The sequence below is a fragment of the Phasianus colchicus genome, chromosome 3 (assembly GCF_987193195.1).
Source record: "Phasianus colchicus chromosome 3, bPhaCol1.hap1.1, whole genome shotgun sequence".
NCBI lineage: Eukaryota > Metazoa > Chordata > Aves > Galliformes > Phasianidae > Phasianus > Phasianus colchicus.
Window position 1 is genome coordinate 34505591 of NC_143438.1, and position 15470 is coordinate 34521060.

The 15470-nt window shown below is 36.8% G+C and overlaps 1 protein-coding gene across 2 annotated transcripts in view; it reads left to right on the forward strand.

The window, feature by feature from the left end:
* Window positions 1-15470, forward strand: part of GABBR2 (gamma-aminobutyric acid type B receptor subunit 2) — a 446063-nt gene that overhangs the window by 100350 nt on the left and 330243 nt on the right. For both annotated transcript variants that reach the window (XM_031589113.2, XM_090137258.1), the window contains exon 2: window positions 2260-2397. In XM_031589113.2, coding sequence (XP_031444973.1) covers window positions 2260-2397 — 138 coding nt within the window. The remainder of the gene's footprint in view (window positions 1-2259; window positions 2398-15470) is intronic.

Sequence of the window (15470 nt, forward strand, 5' to 3'; positions counted from 1 at the left end):
CTAACCTTTGTACACCTACTGATTGTACAAGGAAAAAAAAAAAACTCTTTAATGTATTCATGAGAGAAGTGCTTTGTGTATGAGGAAGTGTTGTTTTCATTTTTTCATGTAAGAATCTTTATAAATGTACAGAGAGGGAAATAAATAAGAATGGAATAAGTTTATATGATAGCAATTCTGAACCTCCCAGCAAATCGACCCACTGGCATCCTTAAACTGTATAAGGTGGCTTCACTGCAGTGAGAAGTATTTTGTTGGCAGATAACAATTAAAGAATGCCTCGATGTTCTGTGATGTAAGGGCAAATTTTAGTGTGAATTTTACTTCAGGTAATAGACTGTAAGTCTTTGCCATTTAGAATGCAGAACTCTATTTCTTCATAACTTCTCACGTGTAACTTTTTCATGGACAGCTTCCAACTGTTATTTTACTATCAACATTCTCCTTATTTCATGTATATATTTCTTAAAATTATTATTGTCAACACAAACATTAATGATATTGTCTGGTTTTAAGTTGATGTGGGGAAAAAAAAGTAATCTCGTTACAGGTTGGAGTGGGTGGATAATGGGAAAAACTTTAGATAAGTTCATATTCTTAAAGCTCTGTTGTCCTTGGTTGCTTATAGAAGTAAAGTAGCAGTAGAGCAATCTAGCTGCACTTTGGATAAACTCCTCTTTAAGTAGGAGATGGGGGAGTAAGGATAGAGGTCAGTACCTGATCGCAAGCTTGATTCTTTCATATTGTGAGCTTGCTAACAATCCATCAAACTGATAAGGGAGCCTCTGCTGTACCAAATGTTGTTTGTTTCTCTGTAATAAGGAAAAAAAAGAAGTTGTACTATATTATGCAGTTTTGAAGCTTGTGCAGTAGTAATCTGTATCCTTCTGAATAGTAAGAGCAGTAATTCTATTCTTGCAAGTTACTCGCAAATAGAATAATTTTTCTTTTATCATCTCAGCTCAGTAAGTAGATTAATATAAGCTTGGAAACGTCTTATGCAAAATCTTTGTTCTCTTAGCTGAATACTAAACAATGAGTGCTTGGATATTGATAGTAAATGAACTGTTTTAATGAATTGTTACAATGAAACATTGGAGGTTGGTGTACAATAGTTCATGTAAAGATTATAATGGAAAAGATTTTCTGCAGGAGGAAAGAGAAGGCAGAGGATATTGTTTCAAAAACAAACAAACAAAAAACAAAAGAAACCAACAGTGAAGGAGTGTAGCTACTTCTGGAGCAATGGCAGCTAACATTAGAGCCTTTGGTAGGCTGACTTCCAAAACAGTTTGGAATCGAATTTTGAACTTCAGCTACATGTTTTATTAATACTTTTCTGCAAGCTCAGGAATTAAGCCAGGACTACATAAGTTATTATGAGTGATTGGTACTACTCTAGTCAAGGGCTGAAATATGTTTTTCAGTACTGACTAACATTATCTTTTATTTGCTTTCAGTCCTGGTCTCACTTAAAGGTATCATTGTTTGCAGTTTGGGGGGAAAAAAAACATTAATTATCAAGGAAACCCAGAAGAGATCATCTTCAGTGGTACTTAAAAAGGTCATTTAGTCCAGTCTGCTACTCAAAGCACGGTGTACTGTGAAAGCAGAGGGTTAATTTCTACCACTTTAAAAGATTATTATTTTGACTTTTTTTAGGATTTTGTTGTTGTCTTTCTAAAGGACAGGCTCTCAACCATACGTGTATATATCACTGCAGAGTTGTATATATTTTGGACAGAATGGTAATATTATATATGTTCAGAATGTTGACTGGGGGCCACTAGGGAAGTGGTTACTTAAATGGAGCTTGCTTTACAAATAGGCACAAGAGGTGCTGTCAAACTTTCCTTCAACTGTGGAAGTTCTACTGACATCTAGTGCTATGTTCCAAACTCTGTTTTGAGAGATGGTATTTCTGAATGCGGATGAAGTTTCAATAGCATTTTCTTGGTTTTCTTTTTTTAAATTATTTGTCAAAAGGCAATATCACAATTCAGATATCCCAGCTTAGAAAGAAAACATCGAGGTTTTGAGTGATGTAAGGAGAGATTTAATTGAGTTTTTTTATTTTTATTTTCAGGCTGTTAGCATTTGAGAGCAGAGTGCTCAAGTTTATCATGTTTGGGCCAAAAGATTTTATAAATTATACAGTTTAATTGCTATCCCTCAAATTTCTCTCTACCCAGTAGTTTATTTCTTACTAAATAATGTCATTTGTGGTATAAATATTGCTCTCTTATTTTCTTTTTTCAGTGTGACAATGCAAAAGGACTCAAAGCCTTCTATGATGCAATAAAATATGGACCTAATCATCTGATGGTTTTTGGTGGTGTATGTGCAACCGTTACCTCTATCATTGCTGAATCTCTAAAAGGATGGAATTTGGTTCAGGTAAGACATGGATTGGTTTATATTGAAATGCTGACTATTTTGCGCCTCTATCTTTTTTTAAAAAGAAACTTAGCTCTTGATGCTTTTTAAACTTAACATCTTATGTGATTTTACTATAGCACAGTTTTGAAGGTCAGTGTGTAAAGAGCAGCCACTTCTACGTAGCTTTAGATTCTAAGACACGACATTGTGCTCAAAAAATATGAGAATATGGGGCAACAGTTGTGCACCTCAGCAGATTGAGTAAAATTAATTAGATCTATCTCAAAAAGCAAACTTTAAATTTGGTCATGCTAGGTGAGCAAACTTAGGCCTTAACTGAAGTTAGAGGAAACAACTCATCAGTCCTTAAATTATGATACAGTAGGGTTTACACAGTCTCTACTCAATCATAATGCAATAATTCCGATTGACTTTAAAAGTGTTAGCAGTGCATAAATTGTAAGTAGTAACTGTATAAGTATCTCAGTACTTGACTTACAGAGCACATTTATTCCCAGCTGTTCTTTCTGACTTTCTCAAAGGTCAAGTTTGTGGAAAGGTTTCTTCTGCTGAGGAACCAGAATTTATTAATACTAATCTTTAAAATGCAAATGATAGCGCTGTGATTTTTTTTCTTCATTTCTTCAGTCATCTGCTCAGTGATGATCTTTAAGTTGATGTCTGTTCAGGCAGCAAGTTTTGCTTTTCAGCTATGAAATAGCCCTGACTTCTTACTCCATATTGCCCAAAGATTAAAAAAAAAAAAAAGTATTGTGTAGAAAAATAACAATATATAATAATTACCAGAGGTTTCTCTTACAAACAGACATGTCTTTTCCACCTGGAATACTCACTGAGATGAGTGTAGAATGAACAAATGAAGCATAATTAAGTTTGTGAAGATGATGATCAGAGTACAAATGAGAAAATCTTAGGAGGATAATTAAAGTAGCTTGTTAACTGTGTTTGCAGTGCTTGTCATATCAGATTTTTTTCTTTGTTTTAGGATTTTTTTTTTCCTGATGTGGAAGCGTAGCAGTTCTACTGTGGAAATAAAATAATAGTGTATCTCTGGGGAAAGCAAGGAAAGGAAGAGAAAGCCTGAAACTATCATTTGCCATTCTCTTTTAGAAGTGGCTTAGTCTATGGGCTATAATGAAAGCTGGAGCTCTGTTATTTGGGAATTTGTCACATGGAACTTCCAGATGATGTAGGATGTTTTAAGAAATGGGATTTCATTTTGCTAAATCTTTTCCACTTTTACTCAAGTTCTGCCTGCTAGGGTCTGAAATCAATTGTTTAATGCAGTTGTTCAGTCAATAAATAAAGACAATTAGGAAGCTTCTGGTTGCTTTTAAATGTCTGAATTTGTCAATATATGTATTATGATATAAGGCATTGCTAGCAGACAGCATCTATTTTTCTGTATTTAACAACTAGAGCTGTAACTAAGTTCTAAATGTTATTAATGATATCAGTATATCAAGGGATTCTCTACTTCTTGGGCTTAGTGTCCTGCAGGCACTGGATCAATTCTCACATGGCATAATTCCACTTTGTGGCAGATTTTTATATATTGATTGACTGAATGACAAAAGAACACAAATGGGAGCATGGCTGGGGAATGTGGTGAGGCTCAGTGGATGGAGCAGCTGCAATGGAACAAGTCTAGGTGCAGTTTGTGGAAGTGATGCGTCATATAGGAACAGCAGTATACAAATCAGCAGAAAGAGCATGTATAAGATAGTGAGTGAACAGAGTTCAAATCCTTCCACTCCTTAGGATCTTCCAGTGTGAACATCTTTGATTAAAGATTTAACTTGCACACACATTAAATAGAAATTTGTAATTCTTGAAAACAGAGAAATTATAATCAGCCTCCTAATAAGACACAAGACTTCATCATTAATACTTGAAACATTACCTCAAGGAATCACAACAACATCACCTTAGTGAATTTATGACCATTTTGATATCATCTTATACTACAGTCTAGAAAAAGAGTGTATATGGACTAAAGTGACATAGCACTGTGGATTAGAGAATTTTCATTTGGATGTACAACTCCATAGTTCAGTTTTCATGAATGCATGCACAGCAGAGCTCTTAACCCTAGCAGGAACACTCCATTTGATTTATGGAGTAAATGTGGTTGAGTAAAGTGAATCTTCCTTGCTTCCTTGCAAGGGAAATGCAGGATGGTACTGAGAGTACTGGGGAGAAAGGGGAAGAAAAGAATAAGAATACAACATCTGAAAAATTACTTTTGTTAGCAATTGTGATACCAGACTGAATGCCTGGAAAACTTTTCTGGAAGGCTTTAAGCCATGAATTCCAAGTTTCTGTACGATTGTTTTTCCTCCTTGTGGGGCATTTATTTAGTTTCTACTTCTTCCCTAGTCTCTCCAGTAAAATAAATAAATAAAATCCTAAATAACTTCCAGCACATTCGTGTTTTTGCCTTTTACTTGTTGCTTGTTGAGTTGCATTTGCTACTCAAACAATGTTATAATAGTGATGATGGGAGGAAAGGGAGAAACTTCTGCAAGATAGCTTTGGTCTCTACTCTCCTTAATGAATACTCTTGATAAAGACAACATTTTTCTGACTTCACTGATAATATTGAGTTCACTGGCCTGTATCAGTGTGAAATGAGAGACCATCAGAGCTTTGATAATCTCAATCTGAAGGTGCCTTTTTGTCATCTTCCCACACTGTATTTAAACAGAAGGTAGTTTTCCTTGACAAATTTTTTGTACTTATGATCAGCAACAGAACAGGAGATTTTGCTCTCAATTGGCTGTCTTCAACTGCTGGCTGATTCAATTATCTCTTACTGTAAGAAAAGTAATGATTTTTTAATGAAGCTCTTTGTATCTGTGAAAAGTGCAAGTTGTTTTAGACAACAAACATCCTTAATGACTTTGACTGAGGTATGCAAGGTGATGCAACCTGCAAACTGTTTCTGTACGTGTGTTCTTAGAAGGAGAGGTGCAGCCACACATCTCCCTAGCTTCTCAAACCTGGAAAGTTGAAAGCTTCTTCATGAGCTATCCCTGTGTTCCTGTAAACAGGGCTCTGAGCGATGTTCTGAATGCAGGTGGGAGACTGCTTGTACAGCTCTGATCTGCAGTGTGCAATTGATTTGTGCATTTGGTATTCTGATTATGAAGTGTTAATAGTACTGATTGTCTGGCAATGGGTCATAAAGGTGTGGCAGTGTAAGTGATGCATTTGTTTTGTTGAAGGGGGAATACTTCAATATAAAATTCTTCAGTATTCATCTTATCGACATTCCCTTTCACTGTGTACTTGAAGCCATTAAGCAACGAGAAGAGGAATCATTAACAGTATCTGCAGTAAAATGGAAATGAGCAATTATATATTTTTATTTTACATGCTGAAGCGTGCAATCCTGATAGTGTCCAGGTTGTACAAAAAGAAGATAGTTCACAATTCAAGCTCTCTCCTATTTCAGGCTATCTATCTCAGTATCTATCAATACTGTTCATATTTCTGTGTAAATTTCTTCACCTATCAAGAGCTCAATCTGTATTGATTATTTTTTCACCTATTTTTCATTGCCCTTTGTCACTGTTAACCAGGATGAGGATTTTGACCAAGTGGGTCATTTCTCTGGATTTGTGGAACCCCTCCATTTTGAGAACTTTTCTCCTCTACTGTGATATTTACTTTTCCTTGTAGTCTACTTCTTTTACTATTTCTGTCAAGTCAGGAAATAAGCCTCTTCCAGAAACAGAGTATAACTCTTACTGCTTCCTTGAGATGTCTTCCTTCCACATAGTTAATGTACTCTAGTTGTAACTGCTGGCTTCCAGACAAGTAACTGCTACAGACTCAGTGATTCAATCATAATGGCATTCACAGAACAAACCATGGTTCGGATTCAGCATTTCGTGTTGGGATGTTTTTAAAGAAAACTGCAGGTACTCTAATTGCAATGTATAGCTTGCTTTTTGTGCTTGTCTTCTGGCAAATAGGTCTCCCGTATTAATATATGGGAGGTTCATTTATTAGAAAAAGAAACTCCTTTCTCTAACTGAATGTTGTGGAGAATTATAGAGCCTATTCTGAGATTTGTTTCATTATCCTGTAGATCTGTAAGCATTTGTGATCCTATGTCTGAATTACCAGGAAGACTACTGGTATTAAAGAAAATCTCTAATGTTTCTAATCCTAGGTTTCCTACTGAAACAAGGCTGCTGTGACTTTGTTGTCACTTTTGATAATTTCTGACTGCTGCCCAATTGCAACCAGGTTTTAATAAAAAAAAATCCCAAAGATTATTAGCCTCTATATATTTCTGCCTAACTGGGCTGTTAGGGAGAGAGATCCAATTGAATGAGAGGCTGTGACATGAGCATGAAGATAACTTCTAGCTAGCTATGACTTGCATTGCTTCTTGCCCAGCTGCTGTTATGGAGATGTGACTGATTACATTGAGAAGGCAATTTAAAAAAAAGTGGAAAGAAAATGTGGAGGAATAAAGCACAGTAGGCTATGAAGCAGGATTTGGGTTGTGTTTGTGCTTGTGTAGAAGTGTAAGATGCATGTATCTATATGAAACTGCACTTCACTAGCTGTCTCTGTTTCCCATCAAAATGCGTGTTAATATGGGCTATCACCAGTGTTTTTAATACCTTCATAACACAAGTCAGCCTGGAAGCTTCTATGCTGACCATTGAGTCAGATTTCATCTCATTAATGTCTGGATTTTCTAAATCCTTAGGCTAGTTACTTGGAACTCTAGTATGTCCTCAAACATTTGAGGGGGGGGGGGGAAACAAACTTCTTTCACATTCCTTGGCACATTTGTTCTAACACAGTAAGTTTTTGCTACTTTTGTCTTCACTGCACAATTTCCATGTATTATTAGCCTGAGCAATGAAAAGGGCATTTAAAGTAGTCTTTGGCTAAGAAGATTAGCTCCTTCTATCTATGAGACACAGGCAGTCCCATTTGAACAGGGCTGTCTCCCATTGGAATATGACCCAGTGCACCACAACACTAGAGCTTTTGGCTTCTCAACCCAGTTTGTGTTTTTTATTCTCTCCTTCCTTTGCTTTCTTATCCAATCTCCCGAGGTTTAGGGATTTTTGTAGACTTTCTTTGCTGCTGTTGTACTTTTAACACGCAAAGCATGCTAGGGAAAATACCTCTTGAGGTCATCTTATGTAAGGTGCAAACCTGATGACATTCTAGTCCCACTTTTGTGATTTAGCTGTGTACACAAGTTTTGCTCTCTTCATCATAGAAATGCATGGGAGCTCCTGAACAAGAAGAAAACGCAGCAGGACTGACCTTCAGGTAGTTTCATAAGAAGTTTCTCCTCATTTGAGAGAGAATCTGCTGTGTTTGGAAGTAGAGAGACCTTTTAGTTCTGCAAATCTCCTCTTTATACAAGCTGTCAGCAGGAGCCTTGCTGTTATTGATGTGGCCCTCCTGAAGCTGTGCAATTGCTGCTGGGGCAGAAAATCCATGGGGAGCTAGATCAGTGGGACCATGCCTTCTAATTAGACCGTGTCTCTGTGGGTAGCACACATGCGCACATATGCATGGTAGAACAGACTTAGGCTTAGGAAGTTAGTTGTGTATCAGAATTGCTTAGGTTGAAAGGATCTTTAAAGATCATGTAGTTCCAACCCTCTGCCATGGGTAGGGTTGCCACCCGCTAGATCAGGTTGCCCAGGATCCCATACAGCCTGGCCTTGAATGCCTTCAGGGATGAGGCATCCACAGCTTCTATGGGCAACATGTTCCAGCACCTTGCTACACCCTGAGTAAAAAAATTTCCTCTTAATATCTAATCAAAATCTCCCCTCTTCTAGTTTAAAACAATTCCATCCTATTCTTATCACTGTCTGCCCGCATAAAAAGTCAGTGTCCCTTCTAATTATAGGCTTCCTTCAAGTATGGGAAGGCCACAATGAGATCTTTCTGGACCCTTCTTTTCCTAGGCTGAGCAAGCCCGGATGCCTCAGCCTTTCTTCATAGGAGAGGTGCTCCAGCCCTCTGATCATCTTCATGGCCCTCCTCTGGACCTGCTTTGCATCCTTCCTGTATTGGGGGCCCCAGGCCTGGACACAGTATTCCAGATGGAGCCTCGTCAGAGCTGAGGGGAATAGTCAGCTTGCTCATCCTGCTGGCCATCTCTCTTTTGAGGCAGCCCAGGGCAAAGTTGACTTTCTGGGTTGCTGCATTCTGCAGCTTGTGTCCACTTTTTTTTCGCGTGCATCAGAGCCCCCAGGCCCTTCTCTGCAAGGCTGTTCTCGATGAGTTCTTATCTCAGTCTGTACACCTATCTGGGGGAATGTTCTGACACACATATAACACTTGGCCTTATTGAACCTCATTTTGTTCATATGGGCCCACTTCTCATGTTTGTCCAGGCCCGTGTGGATTGTATCCCTTCAATCTATTGTATCAACTGTGCCTTTCAGCTTAGTTTTGTCTGCCTACTTGCTGAGGGTGCACTTGATCCCACTTGGTATCTATCGTTTAACTTAGAGAAATGAATGTTGCAGTGCACCTGTGGAGATGAGCAAAGAGCAGTACGATTAACTTTGTGGTGAAAGTTCTCTGTGGTAAAATCACTGACCCTTATTTCTAGTGCTTCAGTTGTATTCTAGTGGAGATATCAGCGTTAGATCTGTTAATTACAGAAATTTGATCCACGAAGTTTAAATTGAAAGTTTTGGAAATTTTCCAGGCTGAAGTACGGTAAAAGGTATGCGTCCTCTGTACCAGATGCACCGCTGGATCTGTTAGGACTTTTCTTCATCTTCTTTTTGTCTTCTGCTTAAATGTATGAAAGTTGTTTACAGCAAGATGAAGTGGCTTAAGCTGGCTTTCTTTGTTTGAGATTGGCTTCCATCCAGTGTTCACTTAATTTAAATATGATTAGCTGTTCTTTTTCATCTTGTTTGTCTTGTATTTCTACTGCTGGATAAAGCAGTGAGTGGCAATATGCGCTCTGGTTTTTGCTTTTGATCTGAAGTCAGCAAGATCAGTTCATTACATAAAATGTAAAGTATTTCAAGAAAGTTCTGGAGTTAGGTTAGAGCTATCAAACAGTGAATCTGCATGTTTGGTCTAACTCTGATCTGCATGTTCTGAAGGGGAAAATATCTTTTTTATTATTTTTGTTCTATATCAGTTCATTCCCTTTTGTTTAGTGTTGGATCAGTAATGTGAACTGAATACATGATGACCTAAGGAACAAAGAGAAAGCTTAAAAACTGCAACTAATTTAATTATGGAGCATTAATATGAATTTTTTAAACGTTTCACTGAAATAATGTTAGAAGATAGCTATATAAGATTTAAATTTGGTGATAGTCATATATTGCACTTTCAGTCTAGAAGACTAGCATATTTTTCTGTACCAAAGTCTGGATAAAAAAGATGTTAACTACTCATATTTGCTGAAAATCTGTTTCTGGAACAACAAAATCAATTCACTTACCTTTTGCTTTCTTCTAAAATGATTTTTAGAAGAAAGTTTAAGGCATCCACATTTAGCTTATTTGGTGAAGCCTGAACCATGCGTTATTTTTAAATAACATAAAATACATGCATTTCGTATTACTATTTTATTTTGTTTACTTTATTTCTTTGTCCTGTGTTCAGTTTTGAATTGGGAAAAAAATAGAAAACATGAGGAAAAAAATAGGCTGTCTAAAATGTCAATTCAACAAAAAATTCTGGACTGTTCTGTTATTCACATATTGCACAGCAGATATTTTAATAAAATAACTGTGGTGCAATGAAGTTGAAGTTTTTCGGGATGTACAAATGAGTGATGGTAATATTATTTGCCATCTTCCAAGATTTCCTTATTACGATCAGTAGATTCTGAAGTCTTTTGTTACTAGACAGCAGCTGATATGCGTAACCCTTTAACAACCTGTGCCTAGAACTGCAGCAGGGAAACATTTCTTATGTGTTTCTCCACAGATCTGGAAATGCTTCATCTGCATTGCAGGTTTGCCACAAAATGCTTACTGCCAGCTGCTAGCAGCTGGGGAGTTTTTACCCCTTCCTATTCAAACACTTTCAGAGTTATTTTCTATGATGTCTTTCATGACAGAGCTAAACAAAAAAAATCTGAAAAGATCAGAGGAAGCAGCATGAGACTAATGTGGGCTGGTGTTCTGCAGGTGTCTGGGCTCATGGTTGCTTCTGTGGAGCAGCTCTGGTCCCAGGGTCTCCAATGATGGCACTGGAAAGGTATGGGTGTCACTGTACCATTAAGTATTCTCTGGGTTTGGAATAACAAATTCTGAGCACATCAGGTATTCCCTCTCGTCCCTTTACTCCTTATTGAATCTATACTGCCTCTTGAAGAAGAAAAAAAAAAACTACCAAAAATGAATATATGCCCCCAACTCAACAAAAAAAAAAATTGATGTTTTTCCAAACATAAAATCTTATATTTTAATGGTGCTCAATTAAATGATGAGGTAATATGTTAACAATATTCAGTGTAATCATATATTAATATAGAACACAATGTGTGGATTTTTTTATCCACTTAAGTTTTATCAAAGTCTTGTCTCATCATTAGTCTTCTGTTTAGTTTTCTTTGTTTCCAGTTACAGTTGAAATCTTTTTTCCTTCAACTTCCACAGCCCCTAGCTAGCATGGACCCACCTGGTAGCATCTTGTTCAGTTATAGAAATGTTTCAGTATTGTCTGTTAGAGTTACTGCAGCAGTTTCTTCCAGTTTCAACAAAATTGTTTTCTTTCATGTCTCTTCAATTTCTGCTTGCTGCTGTTTTTTTTTCTGGAGGTGGTTCTTGTAGTAGATACTTGGCTTTGGTTACATCTCTTCCTCTACTTCTTCCTGCCCTGATACATTGGACAGACCTAAGATTTGCTTCATGGGAAAATGGGTTCATGTTTTGGCACCCTTACTTTAGTGATATATGCTCATTTATTGTTCAGATCTATTTTATTTTTATGGTGCTTTTTAAATTTCTTGCCTAATATCTGTTTCCTGTATGGTCCAATGCACTGGATAGTATTTCTGCTGAATTTTCTTCTAGTTCATAGCTGGTTCACATATCTCTTGTTGAATTCCTCTGGGAAATAACATATGATTTGTGGGCGTGTACCTGTGTGATACTAGCATCCTATTAACAATAATCTTTGACTCTGTTCTCAGTTTGGTCAACCCTGTCACCTTTTGATTCTTTAATCCCATTGCTTTTATTACATTGTGACCCACAAACCTGGCTTAGTCTCTCATTGTTGAGTGGGAGAATTAGTTTCTGGGCAGTGGCAACTTCGAATATCAAACTCATCTTTGCATTTTTGTGTCTGACTTACACGAATCTTGTTTGTATATTTCTTATCTGAAAGCTAGGGAGATTAGATCCTAATTGGTTGCTCATCTGTATATGATTCTTCTGCTTTGCAAGTTATAATGATAACCTATCTTATCTATAAACTATCTTACTTGCCTGAATATACCATAACTGGGACTCTTTTTAGTAGTTTCTTGACCATCAATATTAATTTAATCCAAGAATTGTACTATTATTGCAACATTTCAAATATTCCAGAAACTTAGTTTCCAGCTTCTGTCACCACTGATCCCCTACTAAATATGGCCCTTCTGATAATTTTCACCAAACCTAGAATTTTTGTAAAGCATGAGTTGGTAATTTTTGTATGCACTGTGCTTAGTGACTGCTTTGGTTCTGAAAGGCAGCTCTGGGTGAGTTCTAAAAGATCAGCTTGTTGACTTGTTTCTTAGTAGCTACCCAGGAAAGCCCATGGATTGCTCTGTGTGCTTTTGCCACCTCAAGTCAGAATTGGTGTGATAAAATTTACTTTGTACTATTATGCCCACAATCTTAAATACATATTTTCATTTCATTCTCTTTTACTACTTTTTTTTTTCCCTTGTTACCGTTCTATTTTAAGACATGGCAAATTAACCTACTTTCTCCTGAATGCTGTTGCATGGCAGCAGTTACTTAATTACTTATTTTGAGGGGTAGCATAATTCATACAAACACAGCAACAGCGATTCCTGGGTATAGATTGAAGAACAAAGTCATAAACCAAGAAATTCCACTAAAGAGTGGCTTCACATAATTTTGAAATTGAAATATTTATTGGCCCTTAAAAACAGGAAAAGCTTAATTATGTTCCATTGAAGAAGTAATAAATTGCTCATATGTTTATGGAAAAGTAACATCTAAAGTAAAATCCTCTTACAATAGAAACTGTTTGAAGGGCTTGAATTCACAAGTGTAATATAGTGCCCTTATGTATAATTCATCTGCATTACCATGAGTATGGCACCAGTTTTAATTCTTGGTATCCTCAGTGTTCCATACCTTTAGAGCACTTCCTGAGACACTTTACATCTTGCTGTCTGCTTTTGCCTGGCACCAGCTAAATTTTAACCCAACTAGCAATAAATAAGTATCTCTTGTTTTATAGGCCTTATGTTTCAACTGAAACTATTGTGATTTGGAAATGCATTTATTTGCTTTACTTATTGCAGAGACCAAAAATGGAATCTTGTAATCAGGAAAAATAGATAGGATCATAGCATCTTAAAAGCCCCCACCCCCCCCCCCCCCCCCCATCTCACCTTATAGATTTGGTGCTGAAATAATCTATATTTGGAATAGGAAGGTTTGGTCCCAGGGTTACACTGATAACAGGAATATATTATACAGCTCTTCAGCATGGACTTTTAATAAGGCATTTTTTTAATATTCTTTTCAAATTCAAAACTTGCAACTGTAGAAAACTTAACTGATTCTAATGTCTTCTAACTGAAGACATTATCCCTTTGTTAACTGTCTTTGAAAAGCTCCTCCTGACTATCTGTGTTGTAATTCCTAACTGGAGTTCCAAATCCAGATTTACTTTGATCTCTTGTTTTGTCTAGGTGTTATTCATTGTTACAAAATGAGTAGCCTGAGATTTCTGAGCTCTGTAAACTATTATGTTCTGTTCTTAATTCTCAAAGACAAAGAAAAGCATTTCTTCAGCGACTTCTCATTCTCATCTTCCTGTATTTTGCTCAGTCCTTTAGACAATATGTTATTTGATGTACATCATATCACAGGCTGATTAATAAGCTACAGAAGGATTTACATTATAACCACGAAGAGCTTTGTTTACTTTATGGTGCAACCCTAGGCTAGGGGGCTACTTATAATTAAGCTGCTGTGAGAGCACAGTATGTATCAAGGGGTGGATTCATTATGTCAGCTTGCTTCCCGAAAGTAAGGAGATTAATGGCACAGCTTCTGAATTTGTTCAAATCCTTCAAAATTCAGATGATGAAGCAAGAAAATATATGACTGGGGAGTGAAAGATCTCCATTCGAGTGGTCTAAATTATCACATGAAGAAGTGCTTGGGAGCTGTGTTCATTATCAAACTTTGCCACGTTGACATAAAGAAAGATTTAATTTGTTCATTAGAACAGAGCAACAAAGTTCTTTGTTGTAACCATTTGGAAAAGAAGAGCTTGTAAAAGAGCTGCGATAATCTCAATTTGAAACAGTCTACTATTAGAAACCAAAGCTGGATGCTGGGGTTTTGCATTTGTAAACAAACTCCCAAAATGGATCCATTATTCTCTTTAAAAATATCTGTAGTTTCAAGGAAAAGGTTAGTTCTGGCAGAGTGGGGACAGATTTGCATCGTTCATAATATTTTATTATGTATAAATATATATTTGCTATAAAGGTATAATCATGCTAAGTAAATTATTTTCCTAAACATCTATTGTTTAATTTAAACAATCAATCCCAAGACTTGTTCAGGTAAGCAGTTTTTATTGATTCTGATTTGAAGGCTCTAAATCCAACTGAGCAAATCAGAGTGACTGAGCAAGCAGTAGTAATTATCAGTATTATATTTAGCTCTTGTTAACAAAGTGAAAAGCAAATGAAGAAAGGTAAGAAGACTAAAATTAGTGCTGATTCTCACAGCTGTGTGTATATATGTACATGCATATGTATTTAGAATTATCTAAAACTGTCTTCATTCCTTTTGATGGCTCAGTCTATTGCTGATTGGACAGTGTTATGTTTCAGATAAATGTGGTTGCTTTTCTTGCACTCTATCAGAATTAACTCTCAGAAATGTGGCTGTATTGCCTTTCTCAGTGCTTCATATGCAGCTGCTTTGGAAATCTTTTTTCCTGTGATTTTTGCTTTCCAGTTGTTTTGGTTCTTCACCTTCCCCATATGTTGTTCTACTTGTTTATGAGAATAAAAATAATCTGATTTGCAAATCAGAAAGAGAAGAATGGATCCAGTAGCTTATATGGAGTCTGTATGTTTGGGGTTGTTTTTTTTTTTTGTGGATACTGATGCTGGAGCTCAGAATTCTCATATGATCAGAGCACTTTTCATGATCAGAAGTTCTTTACAGAGAGAGTGGTGAGGTGTTGGAACAGGCTGCCCAGAGAGGTTGTGGATGCCCCATCCCTAGAGGTCAAGGGGCATCCACAAGGCCAGGTTGGATGGGGCCCTGGGCAGCCTGGTCTAGTATTAAGAAGGTTGGTGGCCCTGCATATGTAGCAGGGGGGTTAGAGATTCATGAGCCTTGAGGTCCTTTCCAACCCTAGCCATTCTGTGATTCTATGTTTTACTGACTTGTACTTTGGAAGAAATTTGTCTATAAGCAAATTTTAAAATGATTTTTTTAACCAGTGACTTTCATGCAGTCTTTGCAAATAGCTGCATCTTAGCTACTAAAATTCAGTAATGCTGCAGTCACCAAATCTGATAATGATTAATGACAATAACGTTAACATCAATAAGGAGTTATTTGGCTTGACAATGTAAAAACTCTTCTGACCAACGTGATTTTGTCCCTGCTTTTTGAAGTCTTCCTGACAATGTGATAAACTCGTGTCTTTGTTGTTTGTACCTTGGGAAGAAAAGAGAAAATGCAGAAACTTTTTTTCCTATTTTTAGAGGAAAGGACAGAAAGGTGCAACCATGAGGGCCTGACTTTCCCTTCCTGACACATCTACCTTTACTGATCAAGACCTCAAGCTACTCTTCTTTTTACAACTGCAATTATCGC